At 55.5% G+C, this 23,927-nt stretch overlaps 2 protein-coding genes across 3 annotated transcripts in view; both read left to right on the plus strand.

The window, feature by feature from the left end:
• The window catches only part of OTUD7B (OTU deubiquitinase 7B), a 34,491-nt gene extending 15,028 nt beyond the window's left edge, over nt 1-19,463 (plus strand). The window contains exons 3-13 of one of the 2 annotated variants that reach the window (XR_006167508.1): nt 1,959-2,129; nt 2,858-3,073; nt 8,796-8,897; nt 9,800-9,927; nt 11,820-11,932; nt 12,317-12,444; nt 13,045-13,194; nt 13,501-13,615; nt 14,585-14,669; nt 15,474-18,401; nt 19,225-19,460. Coding sequence is in view for 1 of the 2 variants with exons in the window: in XM_042811231.1 (XP_042667165.1) it covers nt 1,959-2,129; nt 2,858-3,073; nt 8,796-8,897; nt 9,800-9,927; nt 11,820-11,932; nt 12,317-12,444; nt 13,045-13,194; nt 13,501-13,615; nt 14,585-14,669; nt 15,474-16,763 (2,498 nt within the window). In the remaining variant the exon portion in view is untranslated. Of the gene's footprint in view, nt 1-1,958; nt 2,130-2,857; nt 3,074-8,795; nt 8,898-9,799; nt 9,928-11,819; nt 11,933-12,316; nt 12,445-13,044; nt 13,195-13,500; nt 13,616-14,584; nt 14,670-15,473 lie in introns of both variants that reach the window. The other variant, XM_042811231.1, reaches the window with a different exon arrangement.
• Nucleotides 19,464-21,617: 2,154 nt separating this feature from the next.
• Nucleotides 21,618-23,599, plus strand: LOC122156483 (myotubularin-related protein 11-like; the record flags this gene model as incomplete). The annotated part of the gene is made up of 5 exons (XM_042811232.1): nt 21,618-21,682; nt 21,769-21,881; nt 23,206-23,278; nt 23,366-23,508; nt 23,577-23,599. Coding segments are annotated over exons 1-5 (398 nt in total), but the record flags the coding sequence as incomplete, so codon positions are not given.
• Between the last annotated feature and the right edge of the window lie 328 nt (nt 23,600-23,927).

Consider the following 23,927-nt stretch of genomic DNA (forward strand, 5'->3'; position numbering starts at 1 on the left):
CATCGTGGCGGCCTGCAGCCCCCTCCATCGTGGCGGCCTGCAGCCCCGGCTCGTGGCAGCCCATGGCGCCCTTCGCTGTGACAACCTGCGGCCCTCTCGCTCGCAGCACTCGTGGCACCTCACATCCCGCTCGTGGTGAAGAGCAGAAGTCTGGAGGGCTGTGGGTTTTGCGGTGCGTCGATGCTCTGGTTGTAGGTTCCTTGGTTTCACGTCGGGGTTCGAACGCTGTCTTTCAAAACCCGTATTTCTGGTTGTGACAGAAAAGGTGAATGCAGGTATTCCTCCAATTTTGGTGTCTCTCGCCCCGGCACATGAGTTGATTTATTTTGACAACAGCAGTTTTACCTCGTTTTCATACCACGTTGCCAAGTCGCTGGGTTTTTTCCCACAGCCTCTGTGGAGCTGACATCTCCACAAGTGGAAACGGGGGAAGGCAGAGCTTTTCCATCGTCTGCATGCAGACCCTCCGAAGGGTTTTCATTTCTGAAGCAGCTGCTGGTAAATACAGCTGTGCTGGGTCAGTGTTAGAGCATCCTCCTGTTGCTTTTGCCTTGCAGCAGGTGATGATGAGCCAGCAGCTCCAATGGTAATCAGGTGGATCATTCTCATTCTTGGATTCTTCTTGGCTCATTCAAAGAGTGAAACAGGAAAAAAAAACCTCAAAAGGTGAACCTTAAAATAACTTTCCGCTTGGAGTCAGTCGTTAAACACTGCAAATTACATCTCTCAGAAGAATTTGAATACTTGAAAAGCATATTTCCGTTTGGGAATTAGACATAATGCTTCTTGTATTATCCACGAGCTATCATGTAAACCAATTGGCAGTTTATACATCTTTCCTGTAGTGGAGTTACTATATATAAAGTTGGCTTTCTTTCCACGGTGTCTGCTAACTTGCTAATTTAAGAGCTTAGACTCACAGTGTTCATAAAAATCACTATTTTCTCTAATGGAAGCCATATGGTGGACTCCTTTTTTGCTATATATTAAAGCCTGTGGAAGACAGTGGCTTCTAAAAGGTCAATTTATTGCATACTGGAGGACTTCAGTGTATTAACATGCACTCTTTCAGCCTGCTGGGTCGTGTTAGCAGCAAGGGGAATTGCGTTAAGGATGCCCCCAACTCTTAGTTAAGTCTGTTTTGATGAATAATTGATCTGGCTGGTAATGGCTGCAGCCTGCTGGAAAGTGATGGAGCTGCTGCCCAGGCAGGCTGGAGTTTTCCTTGCTTTTATATTTTGGGTGTCAGCTCAGAAAGAGTGGAGCCTCTTAAAAACCACGCGCAGAGCCTGAAAAAAGTGTTGTTAGAAACCAGCAGCTTTAAAAGTCCTGTTTTTGTGTTTTTCAGTGGAGTGTTGTGCAGTAAGGTGAGGGATGAGAGCTGCAGGCTGTTAAACTTTGTCAGCAAAGAAGTGGTGTGTGCATCACAATGGATTGTCTTCACAGCACTCGGGGAGGCTTAGAAAACAGAGCTCTGGCTCTGACCTGAAGCGCTTGGCTTGCCTGCATGCTGGTGGACATAACACAGCCTGACCTTCCACTTCCCTTTCCGAAGGGCAAAATGCTGTTTGTTTGTCTTCAGTCCCACGCTCCGTGTTCAGTGTGTGCTGTTATGGTGACCCTGCCCTTCGTTTTACAGCCAGAAATGCAGTTCTGGTTTTGGGAGCTTTGGGGAGGTTGTGCATCTGCAGCAAGCAGGAGCAGCAGCTCCCTCTCAGCCCTGTGCCTGTCTGCTGCATGCTCAGGAGTGTGCGAGTTTGTGACCACGGGCAGCAAGCCTGATGTGCTGGGCGCTTCATTTCATGGGAACGTTTCTTCGAATCCAAATCCTGGGCAGGAACGTAGCTCCAAATGTCGTGGGCAGATGGCCCAGCGTTACTTTCCAGGTGGGTGTCGTGGGAGCTGACTTGACGTTTCTCTCGTATGATGGTGACCGCTTTCGATGCCTTCTAATCCAGGTAAAAACTGGGATCTGAGTGCAGCACTGAGTGACTTCGAGCAGCTACGGCAGGTGCACGCAGGGAATTTGCCACACTCCTTCAACGAGGGCCGCAGCTACAAACCCCCAGAGAAGGAGGCAGCCCGGCCCGGGCGACCACCGCTGCAGCGGCAGGATGACATTGTGCAGGGTAAGAGCCGTCAGCCTCGTCAGTGGAGCAGTCGGAGGATGGTAGAACTGCTCAGGTTGGAAAAAGGTCATAAAAAGACCTTAAAGATCATCAAGTCCCTCCGCAGCCCAACCGTACTACCCTAACCCTAACAACCCTCTGCTAAATCCGGTCCCTGAGCAGCACATCCAAAGGCTTTTAGACACATCCAGGGATGGTGACTCAACCACCTCCCTGGGGAGCCTATTCAAGTGCTTAACGACCTTTTCTGTATAGAAGTCTTTCCTGATATCTGATCTAAACTTACCCTGGTGCAACTTGAGGCCATTTCCCCTCGTCCTGTCACCAGTGAGAAGAGACCAGCCCCGCTGTGCTGCAATCACCTGTCAAAGATGGGCAGGGAACAATAAGGTCGCCCTTGAGTCTCCTCTTCCCCTGCCCAAACAGCCCCAGCTCCTTCAGTCTCTCCTCATAGGGCACGTTCTCCAAGCTCTTCCCCAAGCCTTGCTGCCCTTCTCTGGACCTTTCTGTACTGAGGTGCCCAAACCTGAACACAGAACTGGAGGTGAGGCCTCAGCAGCGCCGAGTACAGGGCAGGATGGCTTCCCTATTTCTGAGCTGGAGGTGTGTTGGAGCAATTCAGCTTCACAAAAAGCGCAAACTGAAGGCAGCGATTTTAGTAATGGCTTTGGTGAGGTTTGCTGCTTCTGCACCATTCGAGCGGTGTTTCGTTTTCCTTCCCCTGCCAGAAAAGCGCCTGTCTCGAGGCATTTCCCACGCCAGCTCCACCATTGTCTCCCTGGCCCGCTCCCACGTCTCCAGCAACGGCAGCAGTGAGCACCTGCTGGAGATGCCCATCTCCACCTTCCAGCTGCCCGACCTCACGGTGTACACAGAGGAGTTCCGCAGCTTCATCGAGCGAGACCTCATCGAGCAGTCAATGCTGGTGGCACTGGAGCAGGCTGGTAAGCGATTTACGCTCTCAAATTATTTCTTTTCCATGCCAGTGCTGCACGGTGGTGGCAGTTCGCAGCGGCGCCGACTGGAACATGCTGGCATGTGTGCCAAGGGCTGCAAAGAACTGAGAGCAGGGATGTGTATCTGTGATAGATTTTGTTTCGTCCCTTTTTGTAGCGTGGTGCAAGGGTTGAGCAAGATTCTGCTTCGCTTTGCCTGCAGACACAGAATGCAAATTGTGTGTGTTGTCATCGCTCATGAATGGTAACACTGAAAAAAACACCAAGTTGCATTATCTCACCACCTAAACCTCCCCATGCCCCGTGCTGTCCCATCAGCCCTACTGCGAGAGGGGGGGGGGAAGAAATGACTGCATAATGCAAAGAGCAGCGAATCATCTGGCCGGATATTAGAAGTGATTACAAATGTTTTAGGTGGATGATGCGTTTTATGTGCTTGCTAATTCAGTGCAGGAAAACTCGTCTGCTGGCTTTGTGTGTGCCTGGAGAGGAACCACCTCGTGAGCGCGGACGGATTTGTTTTCCAACGTGCTGTTTTCCTCCTGAATAGTTGCTAGGTGATCTGTAAATAAGATTGGGCTGGTGAATGAATGGGACCTCCGTGCTGGCAGGGAGGAGCCTCGTCCCTGTTACATGGCTGGGGCAGGGGGGGGCACCGGGCAGGAGCTCAGAAGCCTTTACATCTTCTGTCGCAGTGCACATACCTACAGAACTCCTATTCCTTCAGAGAGAACGTAGATTCTTAATCTCAAATTTTAGCCCTGTCCTGCTCAGGTGTTCCTGTAATAAATATTCTCATGTTTTGGAAATGAGCACTTGATCCCAGCGATCTTGTTACGGCAGCGTTGCTGTTTGTGCGTGGTGAAGCTGGTGCAAATTGAAGCACACTTATCTGCATCTCAGCAGAGTTCAGGCTGGGTATTGGATTGCTGCATGTTTGGCACAAACTCTGCCCAACAGCTATGGGATGTTTAGATCCAGTTTTCAGCACGGTTCCCTAAAACTGTAACCGCTGTGAATCCCTTCAGTGTACACATAACGCATCCAGCAGGTCCCTCTGTGAGCTTGGTGGAAGAGGAGTGAGCTGTTGGCAGAGCAGGCAGCCCACCCTCAGGGGGAGCTGCGTCAGCCCCTCGGCTGTGCTCCTCCATGGGAGAGCTGGGGTGCTTCCCCGAGGTAATGTTCAGTAACTGACTTTTACAAAGCGCCCTTGGAGGGCAAAATGAACCTGCATTAGAGGTGTGGGTTTGTCATAAATGGGTGTTTATCTTTAATAAAGGGCTGCACTGCGTATATGGGATGCTCCAAGCGTGATTTGAAGCAGGGTGTTGAGCACGGTGCTGTGATCTACGCTGATATCCCTTCTTAATTTAGTGTGTGCTGTCCTTAGAGAATTAAGCAAATATTTTACAGACCAATAAATGTTAAGATGCTCTTCTCATTCTATCCAGGGATCCCTTTACACCACTGTGGCAGAGTAAGCGTGCTTAAAGTGGCTGTAAATTGTAATGACATCCTCTTGGAAAGCTTTTAATATGCTCAGAGCTCTGGAAGGGCCTTGGTGGAGTTGCGAATTTGGCCCTTGCTGCAACCTTGGCGTTCTTTGTTGCAAGCCTACATGGCTTAGGCCTTGTCCTGTGTTCTGCAGATGCAGGGTGCTTTTCTTGTTCTGCACGCAGAGCAGCAGCGGGCAGCGCCTTGCCTGAGGCCATCTGTAAAGTCAGGAAGAGTGGAAAGAAACCCTAGGCTTGATTGCTGTGCCTTTGCTCCGAGGTCAGTGAAATGATGCCAAGCCCTTTTCCAAAAGTCCCCCCAGCATGTTGGCAAGGAAACTTCTGCTTCTTCCTCCAGGCTGGCGCTGCAGTAAGCGTCTGTAGGTGGACTGTTTAAAAACTGCTGAGTTAAGGATTCAGCCTCTCTTCCCTCAACGCTCGCTTTGCTGTTGGACTGGTGAACAAGTTCCTTGTTCCTGGAGCGTAAGCATCCCGCGTCTCAAAGCAGGCAATCAAAGAAACCTGCACCCTTCCGTCCCTGCCTCAGCCATGCATCACCCGGCTCCTGAAGCTTTTCAGCTTGGTTCAGCTCGTGCCTGACCAGAGGCACGTGTGCGCACGTACTCCCCGCTCTTACGCACTGGCATCTGACCTGCAAAGCTTCTGCAGATATTTGAGCCTTTCAGTCATTGGCCGCACTGATTTTTCTCAAGAGAATCACAGCATCACAGAATTGTAGGGGTTGGAAGGGACCTCCAGAGATCATCGAGTCCAACCCCCTGCCAAAGCAGTTCCCTACAGCAGGTTGCACAGCTCAGCATCCAGGCAGGTCTTGAACATCTCCAGAGCAGGAGACTCCACCACCTCCCTGTGCAGCCTGTTCCAGTGCTCCGTCACCTCACTGTAAAGAAGTTCTTGCACATATTTGTGCACAACTTCCTATGCTGCAGTTTCCGGCCGTTTCCCCTCATCCTGTCTCCACTCCCCACTGAAAACAGTCCGGCCTCGCCATGCTGCCCCCCACACCTCAGATATTTACAGTCCTGGATCAGCTCCCCTCTCCGTCTCCTTTTCTCCAGGCTGAACAGACCCAGTTCACTCAGCCTTTCCTCATAGCAGAGATGCTCCAGGCCCCTCACCAAGAGGAGAGAGGTGAGCTCACGGCTGGGCCCACCTTGCTGCATCACCAACACGTGAGGCTCCTGCTGGGCCAGTGCTCGTGCAGAACCTCGTGGCTGGGATTCCTTTGGCCCCTCTGCTGTCACCCTCAGCACTGAGAGTGGGAATCTGAGCCTCGGCTCTGGGGGAAGCGTTGCCCAACAGCCAGCCTTAGAGCTGGTGCTGCCATGCTCTGCAGCATTCCTGCAGGTGGAAACGGCAGCAGGGTTAGCTGTGACGTGTGGTAAGCCTCTGGTTCTTGGCCTTCATGATGGTGGAAGATACGTTCTGGTCAGGGAGAAAGGTACAGGTGTGTGAGTGCATCTCGATGAGCTCTTGTTGCCAGATCCTGAAATGGGAGAGTTTTCTGCAAGCTTTTGTCAAAGAGTTGGGCTCCGAACTGGACGAGGGAGCCTGCGCACAAATTATCTAGTTTTAGATAGGATCAATGAGCTTGCCACATTTTCTTGCTGCTTTCTCCTTTTTTGGTCTCTGATAACCCAGTTCCAGGAGGTGATCCCACTCCTTCTCCACCCGGTGATTCAGCAAGGGGAGAAAAATGTGTTCTGCAGCAACTGCTCAAGCACAGAGGTGGGTGTTAGCGCTGGATCGCGTCAGCCTGAGGAGCCAGAGAACAAATCATCCCCAGGAACGCTGGGAGGGCGGCCCTCATTCCGCACGGAGTCCCTGGTAGCCTCAGGGAAGCCATTTGATTTCAGTGAGTCAGCGCTGGGCTTTGGGCGAGGAGCAGCGCTGTCTTCATTCCTTCCTATTTGTGTGACCTATTTAGAGGTTCCTGTTAGAGGAAAGCTGCGTTTCGCAAAATGTGTGAGTTTGGACGCGGGTTCCTGAGCTGTTTTGGAACAAACAAATGCTTTTGCCGTGCAGAAAAACATCCTGAAAGCAGCTGCGTGGTGGAACTGGGTCCATAAGAGCGGTGCTGCTGGTGGCTGCTGCAAAGGGAAGCCCCTGATGCTGTGGACTGCTTCAGCTGTGCAAAAGAGCTGTCGCTGACCTCTTAGGTTTTGGAGCAGCATCAGCTCATAATGGAGCTTTTTCTGCCAGCCAGCAGGGAGAGAAACAAGCTGAAAAGCACAAGAAGAAGTGAGAGGTAGCCAGGAGCCCGAAATGCTGTGATGAGCCAGCAGTGAGCCAGCAACAGCGAAGCTTTTGGTGCGCGTGTCAGTTTGTCCTGCCAGTCACACGCTCGTTTCTCTCACTGTTGCTGAAGTGCTGATGGCAGGAAGATCCATTGTGCTCCTGAATCCAATTATTTTTCCCTTCTGCTGGCATGCAGAGCTTCCAGGAGTTGCTGCTAATAACTGTGCGTGGAGAAAGATGTTGTTTTAAATACTCGTAGGGGCCTCTTGGCCCTTTACTGCCTTGCCACAAGCAAAATATTGAGAAAGTTTGGGGAATGCGGCTCCTTCGGAGGGAGTGAAGCTGCGACGACCTCTCTTGCATAACTCAGAGCGTGTGGAAGTCTGGACAAATTACTCTGCGTGCCTCGCCGTGGATGTGCAGCACGTCGTGACTGCGTGCCACAAAGAGAAGAGCCTGCGGAAGGTGTGTGTGTGTGCCTGGGCCTGGCTGTGCTCTCTGGGGGTCTGCACAACTCCGGAGCGCTGAGCAGAGGTGCAGCAAACACGCTGGGAAGACAAATCTCACAAACCCAGTGGCTGCTTCCAGGCACGGAGCAGCAACGTTCCCAGGGAAACACACGAAGGCAATAAAGATCTCAGTGCTGACTGCGGTAGCGTTCTGATTTTGTTCAGCTTTTGTTAGATGCCGTTTTGCTTCTCGCTCTGCTCTTCTGGCTCCGCTCCATTTGGCGAAGGTTTGCGACGTCGCCGTGCCAGAAGCAATATTGAGTGCAGATCAGCCCCTGTTCCAAGCACAGCTATTGTCTCCGCAGCTCCAGCAGGTTCCTTTCCCCATGCTGAGAAAAGCGATCGGCAGCATCGCATCCCAGCGAGCTCTGCCTGTTATGCTTTTCCTGTGTTTATCTCCCAGCGGTGTTTAAAAGTGCTTTTGTGAACTTAGCTCTCCTGCGTCTGCTCTCACTGAGGTCGTGCAAACAGTTTCAAGCAATCACGTGCTCCTTGTGGAGCCAGGGGCCGTGCTCAGGAGCAGGGATGTTTGCTGGAAGTGCAGGGAAAAGGAAGCTGTGCTGGAAGAGCAGTTCAAGTGCGTGCAATGCTTTTGCCCCCTGAACAGAACATCCCCTCCCAAGTGCTTGTTGCAGGTGCAGGATCTGCTGCCAGAAGTCCCAGCCTCCTCCAGGGGCCGCGGTGCAGTGGTGAGCAGTTGTGAGCTGGAGTCGTAACACGGCTTCCTTCCCCTGATCGATGTTTAACTTCCAGCCTTCAGCTGAACTGCAGTGTGTTAATTTTTCCTAGCTTCTATTTTTAGATGAGCTGAAAACCCTCTCTCTTAACTTGTAGTCATTCACGTGCCTTATATTACCCAAAAGCTGCTATTTTTGAGCACTGTCAGTTTACGTTTTCATTGGTAAAGCTGCTTGGCTCAGCAGCAAAAGTTCTGAGAGCTACCCACACGAGATGCGTTGAGTTCTGCTTCCTAGAAGCAACTGAGAGCACTCTGGTTATTAACTGGGGAAACCAGAAGAGCTGTTGGCACCTTTTGTGGCTGGTGCTTTGGACGTGCTTTCGGCCTGATGGTTGGCTGGAGTTGTGAAACAAGCAGAGAGAAAAATGGGCAGGAGGAGAGCGCTGGTCCGGGTTAAATCCTAGCTGGGCTGGCTCCTGCTTCCAGCTTTAGCTCTGATTTATTTGACCTGAAGTCATTATTTCCCGTGTCCTGCCTGTTCTTGCAGCCTGGCCTTCTCCCCAGGTCGCCGTGATGATGTCGTAATTCCAGCCTGTCCTTTTATTGCATCTTCTTCGCTCCTTTCCTCTTCCAGCTGCAGGATGGACGTGCAGCTCATCTCTGTTGGTGCTCCCATTGCAGATTAAGCCGGCTGCAGCCCTCATCTCCCTTATTTTTTTGGTTCTGTGTCCAGCTATGTGCCTGGTTTTCATGCTCTCAAATATTCCCAGGTCGTCTGAACTGGTGGGCGAACGTGGATCCCAGCTGCCAGAGGCTGCTTCCCCTGGCCACCACGGGTGATGGGAACTGCCTGCTCCATGCTGCGTCCCTGGGTAAGAGCTTCACCGAGCGCATGGCCGGGCAAGCAGCTCAGTGATTCCCTCCAGCAGCCTCCCCTCTTTACCCCAGCCGCTTTCTGCTGTCAGCTCAAACAGCTGCTGCTGCTGGAGGTGGAAGCAGAGCCCAGGCACCCTGTCTGCCTCCGGGACGAGCAGCACCGCGTGCCCTTCTGTCCCTGTGGGATGCCGCGGTCTGGCTGCTCGCCCCAGGCAGGCAGCAGTGGATGCGCAGGGCTGGCGAGGAGAGCTGGAGCCGAGGGAAGCGAGCTGCCAAGTGCTTGTGTACTTCTAAATCTGTTCTCGCTGGGCTGGGCCTCGCCTCTTCCCTTTGGCAAGTTTCCCCGTGTTTCTGAAGGAAATGTGAAATAACAGAGCCGCCCAGTTCTCCGGAGGTGGCTGAGCAGAGCAGTTCCAAGAGCCCAGTTTTGCTCCTGTGAGTTCACCTCGTGACAAATTTTTGAGGTTTCCAGACTTCGAAATGAGTGGCCTCGTGTATTTCCTTTGTGCGGCTGGCTCTGTTCAGACGCAGCGAAGCCACAGTCTCATTTCACCTGGTCTGCGTTTTCCCTCGACGGAGCAGCGTAGCGCTGGTGGAAGGCACCATGTGCTCACGGGTTTGGGGGAGAGTCCTTGTAGCTGGAGTCCTTACAGCTTCTTACGTGGCTGTCTGAAAGCAGGCCGTGGATGGGATGTGGGCTTTGAGCAGGGAGTTTGTGGAATCAGTTGTTTGGGTTGGCCCTGCTCAACTGGCATCGCTCTGCCTTCGTTTCCCATTGTACCACTTGCCCTGCTTTGTGGCACGCTGTAGGACTTAAGCTTACACTGATTATGTAGCAGAGGGTGGAGAAGTGCCAGTTCTTGCTAATCCCCCAGTGTTTTTCTTTCCCTCCATGCAGGTATGTGGGGTTTCCACGATAGAGATCTCGTGCTTCGCAAATCCCTTTATGCCTTAATGGATAAAGGTGTGGAAAGGGAAGCCCTGAAGCGGCGCTGGCGTTGGCAGCAGACACAGCAGAACAAGGAGGTAGGAACCAGACTGAATGTAGCCTGGGAGCAGAGTGCAAAATCCTGATCAGACGTCCCATAAGTTTGGGAGGAAAAACAAATGTCTTCGGTTTTAGGCAAGTCCGCAGCTAGCGCCAAGATGAGAAATATCCTTCAACGTAAACTCTGGCTGTGAAACTTGGGTGAAATTCCCTGTGTTACAGAGTAGGAAAATTCCTTTATTAGAGCCATGTTATGGAAAACAAACATCGCCACAGGCTGAAGATGCAGCCTTGCTGGGCTGCCCGGCAGCAGGATGCGATGCGTAAGAAGTGCTCCTGTGGGAGGGGGTCAGAAAGATGCACCGCAGCTGAAGCCAAAAAGGAAATCATGAACTTGCCACACTGAAGACTTCAAAGCTGTGACGTGCTCAGCCCCCACCCCAAAAGCAGGGAGCTGCCTTTGTCAAGGTGGAAAGTTACCACATGTCCTCCAATGGCGCTCTTGTTTTTTTTGTGAGCAGGGTAAACTTTGGTTTCCACCTGACACTGAAGGATGTTGTTTACTTCCCAGCTTCCTTTTTGTTTTTGGAAGGGCACAAAGATTAATATCTTGACGGTTTGATTAAAAAAAAAGTGTATTTCACTGTTTGAAACAGAGTGGTAATAAATAGTGGAGGTTTTACTGCTATTGAAAGCATGCTTCTGGGCATCTCTTTAATCTGCATGCTCAAGGCTATCTTCAGAGCTAGCTAACAACAGAGTCCTGTCCCTTGTAGATCTTACTTGAGAATGTTGATGCTGCAGGACCTTGGTGGTGCCATTCCCTTGTAACATCCCCAGCAGAAGCATCTGGGGACAGCAGCGGGCAGAGGAGGTGCGTGCAGCCGGGTGGAGCAGCCCTGGTTCCATCAGTGGTGATGAGGAGACGGTTGGACTAAATGATCTTGTAGGTCGTTTCCAACCTTGTGATTCTATGATCAGTGCTGCAGGCACTGCTGGGCTCGTCCCTTCCAGAGCAGCTCCAGAAGATGCAGCCCAGCGATGGAAAGCGCTCTGACTTACGCAGCTCACTCCGGGTGGAACATTCTCCTTTGTTTTGCTTTAGATGGGTGATGGAAGAATTCATAGCAAAAGCTTGACCAGGAGCAGAGAAACTTATTAATACTTCACTGAGCAAACGGAGCTGGCTGAACTGTCAGTTACTTCTGGTTCGTGGCGTGAAGGTTTCCTTGGCGGCTCAGAAGGTTTAGGATGTTGTGTTTGGAGGCTGGAGCTCTGATTTTTGGAGCCCAGGAAAGCAGGAGGAGAGGAGGGCTGCTGCACTTGCTGGGGCGTTTCTTGGTGCTTTTCCTTAGGACCTCGAACACAGCAGGCTCCAGCGTAGCTTTTTGCTTGGTCCATTTTAGGTCGTTTCCCATTTTGGTTCGTGTGGTGTCTGATCCCTTTCAACTCCTGGTTGTGTTGGAAGCTCTGTGAAAAGCTGCTGTGTTAGAAGAGCTGTGGTCCCCAAACCGAATTCTTACTGCAGCCTTTTAGGATTAGGATGGCTGTAGGAGGGGCAGCGTGTTCTGTACGTGTGCTGCTGTGGACGGAGTGTCTTCAGAGCACTGCAGGTCTGTGAGGCTGTGCCATACGTGGGTTTTCCTTGCAGTGCCACTGCCTTCAATGCTGGATCAGAGTAAGAGTAAAGCTTTCCTCTCGTTCTGTGGATCAAAATGTTGATTTCCACCCCACAAACACTCCAGGTCTTCATTTGAGGCTGATTGTCTCCCTGTGAGAATACTGATTTGGGAAACGCGTGCATTTTTGCATGACGAATTGATGATTTTTACACCAACCCAAAGGGAGGCGCTGGGGCCGCGCGTACAAAACTGCAGAAACTGGAAAAAAAAAGTCAGTCTGAGGATTTTGTCCTCTTTGCCTTTTTCAGTCCGGTCTGGTTTACACCGAGGAGGAGTGGCAGAAGGAGTGGAATGAGCTGATCAAGTTGGCCTCCAGCGAACCTCGCGTGCACTACGGCACCAACGGAGGCGGCTGCGGAGGGTAGGTGGAGCAGGACAGAGCTGAACGCTGATCTCCCATCTTTTATCATCTCCATGGCCCCAAAATGAGAGTGAGAAACAAAAAACGAGGATTTGAGCAGCGTTCTGTGCCCCTCCGTGTTGCAAGGGCACTTGATTGCTGCAGGCATCCCAAATTAACGCCATCTGGGGCTCCAAGAAGCGCAAGGAACGCGATGGTGTTTCCTGGAAACAAACCCTTGTCTTAGAAAAGGAATTGGTTTTGATCTATGTCTAAAATCTGAGATCAGAAAATGAAACTTGACAGGCAGCTGCAGCGAAACAGTGTCGGAATCTCTTGCTGTCATTAAAAGCAATGAGCGGAGGCGCGGGGGATGAAAAATGATTGATTTCTTGTTTCTGAAAGTGTTGAAAGCTCCGAGGAACCCGTGTATGAGAGCCTGGAGGAGTTCCACGTTTTTGTGCTTGCCCATGTGTTGAAAAGGCCCATCGTGGTGGTGGCAGACACGATGCTGCGAGACTCAGGGGGAGAAGGTAGGAATGGCACTCTTGGTTCTTTTTCTGCATGCGCTCATTCCGTGCGTTTTCCCTTGGCTCCATGTGGTTCCTGGGCACTTTGTGCCCAGTGAAGCTGGATCTCCAATCTGACAGCGGAGCACAGGGGGGGCTGAGCTTCTGTGGCTGCTGTGGGTGATTCCAGGGGAGGGTGTGAGGCGTGCAGACATCACAGCCTGTCCTGTTGCCTTTTCATTATGCTTTTCTACCTCTTCTGCCCCTGCACATGTGGGTGTACAGAAGGGAAATTCCATTCCCTGCATGTAGTGTTTTCCACTGGCAGAGTTAATTTCCTGTCAGAGATTAATCAATTACCATCGTTCTGGGTGCAAACTTAATTGTTTCTTTTGTGGAGGAGCGAAGAAGGGCTTTCATAGAAAACACAGATTCATTTGGTACCTGTTTTTCTCCTGGTGTGAAACGAATGTCTGCCTTGGGGGTTTGTTGTCCCTCAAGTTGACAGAAAACCGCAGGTAAAACCTCGAAGTGAAACAAACAGTGTTCTGGAGCACTTTCAGTGTAAACAACTCTTCCCTCTTTAACCTGTCTTGAAAACTGATCAGCCTGCTTTCTTTCCAGCCTTTGCCCCTATTCCCTTTGGAGGTATCTACCTTCCCCTGGAAGTTCCAGCCAACAAATGCCACCGCTCTCCGTTGGTACTGGCATACGACCAAGCCCATTTCTCTGCCCTGGTATCCATGGAGCAGAAGGAGTCCACGAAAGATCAAGGTATGTGATAAACGAGCGCCCTGGGTTGCGGTCGCAGAGCTGCGTGTGCTTTGGGTGGCAGCAGAGGCCATCAGAGCTGACGCTGTTGTTGGTGAGCCCTCGCAGCCTGGCAACGTGGCGCGGGGCTCGGGGAGCCTGCAGGGGAGCTGGATTCAGCTGGGCTGTGTGCTGGAGGTGGATGCAGCTCCGTGTCAGCTGCAGTTCTGGGGACCGAGGGGACGCGGCGCGGAGGCGGCAGGCTCTGTCTCCGTGCCAAATCCCCTCCTTTCGGGTGCTGAGGGCCTTTCTGTTCTCTTCCTTGCGCAGCTGTGATCCCCCTGACAGACTCTGAGCATAAGCTGCTCCCCGTGCACTTTGCAGTGGATCCTGGGAAGGACTGGCAGTGGGGAAAGGATGACGGTGACAACGTCAAGCTGGCCAGGTTGGCGATGGGGCACGGAGTGGCTGCAGTGCGGCCCTTCCTCGGTTATGCTCACAAACACGGGGGGCTCTGGTAGAATATTCTGGGTGGGACGATGACATCTCGCCAGCTTCCCTCTGCAGGGTAAGAGGTGATTGCTCCAAATGCTGCGTGGAGGTGCAGATCAGGCTTAGATTGTACCTGAGAAGCAAAGGAGGAGCAGCTGCTGTAGCCTGTATTGCAGACATGAGAAAGGTGTATTTTTCCATTCCTGTGCCCCCCCGTTTAAGAAGGCAAATACCTTCCATTGGAGTCGGAGGACGGCCTGCAGGCAGCCCCAGCCTATTTTGGGCTCAGGCTGTGGGCAAGCCCTGTCATCATTCAGGAGGAGCAAATTTCCTGTTGGTGAGCCAGAAATCACCAGCAGTGGCATCGTGGTGGGAGAGCTGGGGCATGACTGGCCCGTCATGTGACTTTGGGTTAGGAAATGTAGAAACCTCCAAGGTCAGAGTATTCAGGCTCAGGGCAGGCTTAAGAGGTACAGATGTCTCCTCGGAGGGATTCTGAGCCAATAGGAAATACCTGTGTTTTTAGTGGGGAAAAAATCTGCAAGTGGAAATTGTTGAGAAAACATCTTTACTTTTTTTATTTTTTTTATTTTTTAAGAGGAAAATCATTTTGAAAGGAGCTCTAATTAGATCTGTGACGTCTGCTGTCTTGTTACTTGTCTCACATGCAAGTAAGGATTGCTGGCCAAGTTGGTTGTAACTCGTAGAAAACTCCATTCTGACATTCAGAAGTCTCCTCGCATACTTGTTTTGGCTTTAATTGAAAGGTTTGGGAGACTTCTAAAAACGCTGGCTTTTGTGTTGCTGTTGTCTTGGTTGTTTCTAACTGATCTATGAAAATGCATTAAAACAGACAAATTAACGTGGAAAAAAGAACCTTTGTCGTAGAAACGGGCTGTGACTCTTCTGCTTTACATTTCAGCGTGACGCTCTCGTTGGAAGCAAAGCTGCACTTGCTGCACAGCTACATGAATGTTAAATGGATCACGTTGCCTTGTGACATGCAGGTAAGAGATGAGGAGCGTTTCCTTTGCTGAATTATTTACGCTTCCCTTCTGCAGGGCCGCAGAGGTGAAATCGTCGCCGGCTTCACGTGAGGCTCTGCGCTCCGTTCTGCGCTGCGGCTGCGTTGCTCTGGGCGGTTGAGCCACCCGTGTTTTGGTGCACGCTTTTTTTGCAGAGCTTTTCGAGCCTGTTTTCACCCTTCACGCCAACGTGAGGCCGCCCCGCTGCGCCCCGCTGCGCACGCATCCTGCTGTGTGCGTTTGGCAGCGCCGGCGGCTGCTGCTTGTTCCCAGACAAACACTGAGCGTTGGTTTACAGCCGCCAGAAGCTGCCCTGAGGGTCACGGTGTGACTGGAGCTTTCCTGGGACCTTACGTTGGCTCATAGAGTTCTGAAAACTTCCATCTGTTTCCAGCATCTCGGTGGTGATGCGGCGCCGGACCGCGGCAGCTGCCCCAGCGGTGGGGATGTCCCCAGGCTGCCGAGCGTGGAGGAGGTTTCTTGCTTTTCTCCTTTTCCTCCTGTCTCCTCTTTTGGCAAAAATTCCCTGGACTTCCTCGTGAGCTGTTCTGATCGCAGCCGTTCTGATCTGCCTGAGGTCAAGCTGTTAAAGCTGCAGCACAGCTCGAGCGGTGACGTTTGGTCGCTCTTTGCTGCAGCGTCTCTGATGCGCAGTAGCTCCGGAGCTGAGAGCCGCCACTCGTCCCCTCCGTTCTCCTAGCACATGCCTGCGTCTCTGCTTCACCTTCAGCCTAAAAATCTTGTCTGAGCAGCTCAGTGACTTGCCATGTGTTTTCTTTCTCCCAGGCGCCTTTGGCCCAGCCGGAATCCCCCACAGCCTCAGCAGGGGACGATGCCCGTTCAGCTGCGGAGTCGGGAGAGTCAGACAAGGAGTCGGTCTGCAGCAGCTCAGCAAGCAACGGGGGCAGCAGGGGCTGCAAGGACAAAGAGAAACCAAAGAAAGACCGAGAAAAGGACAAGGAAAAGGATAAGAAACGGGCCGACTCGGTTGCCAATAAGCTGGGCAGCTTTGGCAAGACTTTGGGAAGTAAGCTAAAAAAGAACATGGGTGGGTTGATGCACAGCAAAACTATCAAGGGAGGTGTGAGCAACGGGCAGGGGGACACCCTGGAGAAGAAGAAAAAGGGATCCTTGAAGACGAGGAAAGGCAGCAAGGAGGAATCCTCCCAGGGAGACCTTTCGGTTCCTGGGGAGAAAAGCTGCGTGGGTAAAGGAGCTTCCGAGAAGCCCTCAGACCCCTACAAGTACAGCAACGACGTGCGGCTGAGCCTCAGCATCCTGCGCGCTGCCATGCAGGGCGAGCGCAAGTTCATCTTCGCCGGCCACCTGAAGACCGGCCACCGGCACCAGTACCAGGAGGAGATGATCCAGCAGTACCTCCTGGATGCTGAGGAGCGCTTCCTGGCCGAGCAGAAGCAAAAGGAGGCGGAGAAGAAGGCGCTGGGGAGCGCCGCCCCTGCCAAGAAGCTGGAGGTGGAGGCGAGGGGCGAGGAAGCCCTGCACGGCCCCGTGTACCCCCAGCCCCCCCCGGCCTACACCATGCACACCCCGGATTTGGCCATCGGCGCTAAAATGGCCGCGTTTCCCTCCAGCTACTCAGGCGTCTTCACCTTCCCCAGGCCCTCCGTGGTCGGCGGCGGTGCAGAAGGCTCGCACCCCCCCAGCTACCACGAGGGTCGGCGGCAGGTGGCGGGGGGCTCCTGCAGCGGCCTCCCCCCCTACGCCACCCTGCCCCGGCACTGCGCTCAGGCGCGGCCGCAGCCTTCCCACGTGGGGAGGTTCTCCCCCACGGACACGGACGTTCAGCCCAGCTTCCCCACGGAGTGCGAGGCCCCTGCCTGCGTTCCCCCCCAGCACAGCAACGGTTACCGGGAGTACGTGGAGCAGGACGGCCCGCAGAAGGGAGCAGCCGTGGACAAGACGAGAGGCAGGGTTCTTTATGGCGTTCAGCAGACCAAATGCAAGCAGCCAAACTGCAGCTTTTACGGGCACCCAGAAACCGGGAATTTCTGCTCCTGCTGTTACAAAGAGGAGCTGAAACGTAAAGAGCGCGAGGCGCTGGTGCACAGGTTCTGAGCGCTGCCAGGGCCGGACCTGCAGCACGTGAGGAATGCAATAATGTGTGGTTTGTCCCCGCGCTGCTCCTCTCGCTGGCTGGAAGGAGGGAGTGGGCTGACAGCGGCGTTCAGCTCTGCGCTGCGGAGGAGATCCGGGCGAGGGGCTGGGAGGAGCGGTGCCTCCCTGCAGAGACTGGGGCAGAGGGGCTCATCCTGCCTGGATGGGGTCGGCGCAGGGGCGAGCTCAGGTGGGAGCTGGGGGCGGAAGGGGGGTCCGGCGATCCGTATCCCAGACCAAAGCTTTCAGCTGGACCCCGACGCCGCCCCGCTCCAATAGTGCTTCCCAGAACGGAGCGGAACGCCCCATGATCCCAGTAAGGAAGTCGCAGACCTTTCAACGGAGAGATTTTTATTTTTGTTTTTAACACTTTATTATTTTTTTTTTTTCCTGGTACCGAGAGAAACGTTGGAGCGGGATGTTGTCGTTTTGTTTCGGTGGGACCGAGCCCGTCGGATGTCTCAGCGCCTTCAGCACCACGGGGGCTCTGCCCTCCCCCCCGCGGGCTCGGCTCTGGTTTTTAAATACTGTTTTTAAGCTCTTCAGGAGGGCGGGAGGGGGACCGAGGGTGGTGTCAGCGCTGAGCCGTGCTGAGTTTTCCTGCAGCAGAGCCGTTCTGTTGGCGGCACAGAGATGGCAGAAGGTCGGTGCCCCCACCAGCAAAACCTCTGGCGTGGAGCAGGAGAGAGGACAGAGCCCTGCAGCACGGGAGGTAACGCCGCGCCGCCCTTAGCTTCCAGCCCCACGTGGATACGCGCGATAACTTTCTACTTGAGCAAGCTACTTCCATACTACCTCTGTTCTGCTGAATAGAATTAACTCGGCTCCATTTTGCTGAGCCACGTAACTGACCTTTAGGCTGAGTAATACGAGAGATATTTTTGATAACAGGGCTAAAGAGCGAGGCGTAAGGAAGGCGAACCCGTCACTGCGTCACTCACAGCCACGCGGCCGCGGCGCTCCCCGCTCGGCCCTGCGGTCGCCGGCGTTCACGTCTCGCAGGGGGGGCTGTGATTCAGCACTGCGATGTTTGCACAGATATATTTTTTTTGTTTGTTTTTGTAATTAGGGATCCCAAACCGGGCTCCATCCTCGGCCCAGTCCTGTATAGAGCGAGGTTCAGCATTTTACCACGTGGAAATAAAAGATGAGTTCTGCCGATAACTCAAAAGCTTTACAACATTCCCTTGTTGTTGTTTCTCAGAAGGCACCCAACTATGCAATCCCTCCCCGTGCTGCTGCGGGGAGAACCGGGCTGCTTACCTGGAGCATCGCCCACAGCCTTACAGCTCTCGGTTCTGACAGCAGATTCTGCCCGTTTCATGTCTGAAACCCCACAGAATTTAGGGCCTTTCCCCCTGGAGGCGGCCGGCTGCACCGTGCTGCTGTGCTGCTGTGCTGCTGTGCTGCAGGGCGCCCCGGGCTCAGCTGGCTGTAAATAGCAGAGTTCTTTCACCGGTTTCACTCACTGAAGTTGGTTTTGCTTTTCCTACCGCTGCTGATCTGAGTGCAGGGCGGCCGTGAGCCATTGGAGGTAACGGCGGGGCCGGCGGGGTCTCATGCAGGGGGCTCAGCTCCCGGCCCATGGGAACGGCACAGGTCAGTGCAGGGGGCTGCTGGGCTCTCATTGCAGCGTGAAGCTCTGCGCTCCCTGCCCCAACCGTGGGCAGTGCAGGACAGGGGGGAAGGCAGATCCCGCTGCTGCCCCGTGGCCACGGTTTGGGGGGAAACATCTCCATTTCAGAGCCTCCCACAGCGGGCTGAGCTTTGGGCTCTGGGTTCGGCGCCGCTCCGTGTTTGCTGATAGCAAAGTGCTGTGAGGGGAGAAGCGTAGGAGAGCAGCGGTTGGACGCGTGCAGCCACGTCGGCTTATGGAGGAAACAAACCGACCCCATGGCTGCGGGAGGTGCTGGTGCGGCTCCCAACAGAAAACCATCTCCTACCCCACGTGGAGCTGCTGCCGCTGCTTCTCCTCCTGAGGGCTTTGGGGGAGAAAAGGGCTTTTGGAGGAGTGCTGCGTCCCCGCAGCGTTCCTGAGGGAGAGGAGAAAGGGGGTCTGAGGGCTGCGACCTCCCTGCTGGGCCGTGGGTGCAGTTTCCCATTGTGGGGGTTTTGCAGGCGCAGCAGCGCGTGGGGCAGCAGCTTCCCCGCCTGCTCTGCCCTCCATGCTGTGGGTGGTGGGGTTTGTAGCTTTTTTACACACAAAATTGGGGAGGAAAAACAAACAAACAAACAAAGCTTTAGGCAAAATGAGGTTTTCAGTGAAGTGAGTGGAAGGGTATTTTTTCCTACGAAGCGGGGACCCTCAGCATCGCCGGCCCTCACAGCTCCACCCGGGGGCGATGGCTGCATTTCTTCGGGATTTTTGCAGGTCCTTTTTGTTTCCTTTATGGTGAAACGGCAATTCCGTTTTGTTTTAAAGGGATCCCTCAATACAAATCCTATTTACTGCAAAGATCTTCACCATCCACCGCTTCCTTCCCGCGGCCGCGCTGCAGCCCAGCTCAGGCGCCCGTCTTTATGAGCGGGGCTGAAGGGAGAGCAGCCCATCTCCAACGCGCCTCTCCTGGGGGAAAGCACCAAGCTGCTTCCTGGGATGGGGACGGGGCGGCCGCCGCGATGCCCAGGGCTTCAAATGCACTTCTTGGGGTGGTGGGAGGAGGGCCGGGTGCCCCCCGCTTTGTCCCACCTGCAGGCTGAGCCCCACTTCGGCCCCGCGCGTCCATGGCTGGGTGGGAGGCTGCGGCACAAGAGGTGACCTGAATGAATTCCGCAGATCTGGACAAAACCCTTTTCTTTTTCAATTCCTATTGCAATTATGGGGTTGGTGACCTTCCCCCCTCCCCCTCCCTTCACCCCCCCCCCAAAACAAGCTGTACCAGCACTGGATGGCGCGTTGTATCGGGCTGTACCCGCTCCTTCTGCTTCCATGGCCTCACTGACAATAAAAGCTCTTCCTCACGCCCGCCTCGTTCCTGCGCCGTGGGCTGAGCCTCCCCAGCTCTGGGCTTGTGGGTCTGAGTGGATTTTCCTCCCATTCATTTGAGATTTCCCTCTGCTGGGTACCAAAGGCCGCTCTCAAAGGGAATTCACTGCCTCTCTCTCCATCTCGGCCTTTTAGGGGACCCTTTTCCCCAGGCACTGCTGGATGGATGCTCGGAGCGCAGCACAGACACAACCCAGCCCCATAAAACACTGAAACGGAGGCAGGAGGAGAAAGGGGCGGCTGCAGCCCCACGGCTCTGTGGGGTGAACCTGTTTGGGGTCAGATCCCAAAAGCCCCCGCAGAACCTGACCTGGGAGCTGCTCCCCTGTGCTGCAGCGCGTCGGTATCCCGGGCTGACCCCGGCTTTGGCATCTGGCCCTGGCTGAGGGCTTGCAGGAAATTCCTCCTGTCTGCGCAGCACTGCAGCCCCAGCCCCAGCAGGGCCCCGGGTGCCCTATTCCTACAGGTGCAGTATTGGGGATGGCCTGAGATGCACATTGTGGGAGTCTTGAAAAGGGCTGTGGGCCAAAAGAAGTGGGGGGGGGAGGGGGGGGGGGAGGGTGTCTGGTGAGTCATGGGGGGGCAAGGGGCTGGGGAGAGGTGTGGGGTACAGCAGCATCCATCCCTTGTGGGATGCAGGAGCTGCACGTCCGCAGTGCAGCACTGTGCTTCCATTACAGGAGTCAGGAAGATTCATGGCCCCCTCCAGCACCATGCTGACCTATTGGGGTGCTGGGAGCTGTGCAACCCCCCCCCAGCACCACGCATCCCTTATGGGCTTCAGGGTCCTGTAGACCCCCTGTCCAACTCTGTGTCTCCTTTATGGGGTGGTGGAGAGATGCATCACCTCCCTCCAGCACCACGCATCCCTTATGGGATTCAGAGAGAGATTTGTCCTCCCCCAGCACCACAGCAACCTATTGCGGTGCCAGCTGCAGGAGCCCCCCGCCAACCAGCACCATACAACCTTATGGAGTGGGGGGAGATGCAACCCCTTCCAGCCCCCCCAACCCTACACAGGACTCACAGAGCTGTGTGACCATTCAGCACCTTAAAAAATTCCAGAGTGGAGGGAACTGCACCCCCTCGGCCTTTTCCCCATCTTTCCACAGAGCTCAGGGAGCTGCAGCCCCTCCCCACCCTTCCTGTACCATGCAACCCTTATGGGGTTCAGGGAGTTGCAGCCCCCCATCCAGCAGCACACAAGCTTATGGGGTTTGGGGCCTGCAGGCCCCTTCTCCAGCGCCACGCATCCCTTGTGGGGTGCAGGGAGATGCGCTGTGCCACTGCATTGGGGTGCCAGGAGCTGCACACCTCCGTCAGACCCATAAACCCTCATAGGGTGTGGGGATCTACTTGTCCTCCAGAACCTTGTGGGGTGGGAGATGCAGACCCCCCCCACCACATGTAAGACTCAGGGAGCTGCGTACCCACCTCCAGCACCACGCAACATCATGGGGAGGGAGGAGCTGCACCCCCTCGCCTCCCCCCCCTCCAACCCTATACAACCTTATGGGGTTCAGCAACCTGCAGTCCACCCCATCCAGCGCCTTATAACCCGGTGGGCTGCTGTGGGGGGAACTGCACGCCCCCAGCACCACCCATCCCACATAGCGCTCACGGGGTTCCCCCCCCCCCACAACATCCCTATGGGACTCGGCACCACCTCCACCGCCCCGCACCTTTGATGGGCGGGGGGCGGCCGGACCCCCCCCGGGACCCCCGGACCCCACAAAGGCTCAGCAGCCGCCCCACCCCCCGCCCCGCCCCCCCCCCGGGCAGTGCCGTGCGGAGCTCCGCGGGCCGCGGGGGGGTCCGGGCGGGGCTCTGCGGGCAAAGTCCTCCGCCATGAGCGCGACGCGCGGCGGCCTCTCGGCCCTCCCCGTGCTGCCAGGTAGGGGGTGGGGGGGGTGGTCCGCTACGGGGGGCACCGACCCGGCCCTGCTGGGGGGTCCCGTGCCATCCCGTCCCGTCCCGTAGGGGAGGTGGTCCTGGAGGCGGCGCGGGGAGTGCGGCACCGCGGGGCGGGCGGCTCGGTGCGGGGCACGCTGCTCTGCACCAACGTCCGCGTGGCGTTCGTGCCCGGAGCGCAGGTGGGGACATGGCCGCACCGCGACCCCCCCCTCCCCTCCCCCTTTCCCCGGTCCCAGCCGCGGCCCGTCGCGGTCCCAAACCCGCTGCGTCCTCACCCCACGCTGCCCGCTGAGCCTCAGGGCTGCGCCCTGACCGGGACCCAGCGGCATCCCCGTCCCGACCCGCCCGTGTCCTCATCCCATCTGCATCTCTGTCCCCATCCGACCGTGTCCCATCCTGGTCCCATCCCAGCTGCATCCTGACCCCAAGATGCCCACACCCTGACTCCCAGCGGCTGCAACTGACCCTCTCCTACCTGCACCCCAGCCCTGTCCCAGCTACGTTCCTGTCCCCATCCACTTGTGTCCTAATGCCACCCCAACCCCATCCATGCTCTCTATCCCGGCTGCATTCCTAGCCCAGCCATCTGCATACACCCTGGCCCAGCCGCCTGCACCCTGACCCTGTCCCAGCTGCATCCCAGTCCCCATCCACCCATGTTCTCATCCCACCCCACCCAGAACCAATCCATCCACATCCCATCCCCGTCCTGACCCTAAACTACCCGTAATCTTTTGACCTGGTGGGGGCTGACAGGAAAGCTGGCGAGGAACTTTTGATAAGGGCATGTTGCGACTGGGTGAGGGGAAATAGCTTTAAACTGGAGGAGGGGAGATCCAGAGGAGATAGTAGGAAGAAATTCTTTACTGTGAGGATGGGGAGATGGTGGAACAGGCTGCGCAGGGGGGCTGAGGGTTCCCCATCCATGGGGTCGGATGCGATGGGGCTTCGAGCAGCCCGGTGTGCTGGAGGTGTCCCTGCTGGCAGTGGAGGGATGAGATGCTCCTGAAGGTCCCTGCTGACCCAAACCGTGCTGTGATCCAACGATTCTGGCTGCATCCCTGCCTTCATTCAGCCCCAACCCAGCTGTATCCCGTTCCCATCCCGGTTGTGTCTCAGTCCCATCCCAGCTGCCTCCTGACCCCGGCCTGCCTTCACCTTGACCCCAAGCTGTCTGCATCCTGACCCAATTTTGATCCATCTGGATGTGTCCACCCTGATCCTGTCCCGATCCTACAGCAGCAGCATCGCATCCCCATCCCAGCTGCATCTGAGACTGGCCCTGACTGCATCCTGACCCCAGTGTGGCCCCATCCCTTCATGCACCCTGACCCCCTCCTGCCCTCCCCAAACCTCTCCTTGGACATGACCCCCACTGCCCCTTTCACCCTGGGAGCTCCTCGCTGTGGGACGCGGGGCGGGGATGGGGCTGCGAGGCCCTGCTCCTGCCCTGCTGCCCCCAAGGCTCCCGAGCCACCTCCCATCATTCCCCCCCCTCTGCAGCCCCCCAGCTTCAGCCCCTTCCTGCAGAGCGACTACAGCGTGGCACTGCGCTGCATCCGCACACTGGTGGCAGGTAGGGGACAGGATGGGGGACGAAACCTCGACCCCGTCTGCAATGACCCGGGGGGGTTTGATGGCCACCGCCTGCCCCCCTTCTCAGCCAGCAGCTTCACCAAACCCACGGTGCTGACGGCCGCCTCCAGCCTCACCTTCGTACCCGAGGAGCTGGCAGTTTTCTGCCGGGATTTCCGTCTGCTGCGCTTCCACTTCCCAGAGAACGGGCTGGGGCTGCAGGCGTTCCGGGTGAGGGGATGGACGGCGTTTGGGCTGGGGGCTCATGTGTGGTGTCGGCCCCGGGCTCCACGCTGCAGGTGGCCAACGCCATCGCACAAGTGTGGGGAGTGGGATGTGGGGCTGGGATGGGGCTGGGATGGGATTGGGATGGGATTGGGATGGGGCTGGGATGCAGCTGGGATGGGATTGGGATGGGATTGGGATGGGGATGGGATGGGATTGGGATGGGATTAGGATAGCATTGGGATGGGATTGGGATGGGGCTGGGATGGGATTGAGATGGGATTGGGATGCAGCTGGGATGGGATTGAGATGGGATTGGGATGGGGCTGGGATGGGATTGGGATGGGGCTGGGATGCAGGTGGGATGCAGCTGGGATGGGATTGGGATGGGGCTGGGATGTAGCTGGGATGGGATTGGGATGGGA

The sequence above is a fragment of the Centrocercus urophasianus genome, unplaced genomic scaffold (genome assembly GCF_019232065.1).
Source record: "Centrocercus urophasianus isolate 14NV4802_14NV808 unplaced genomic scaffold, USGS_Curo_1.0 seq_1228, whole genome shotgun sequence".
NCBI classification, from domain to species: domain Eukaryota; kingdom Metazoa; phylum Chordata; class Aves; order Galliformes; family Phasianidae; genus Centrocercus; species Centrocercus urophasianus.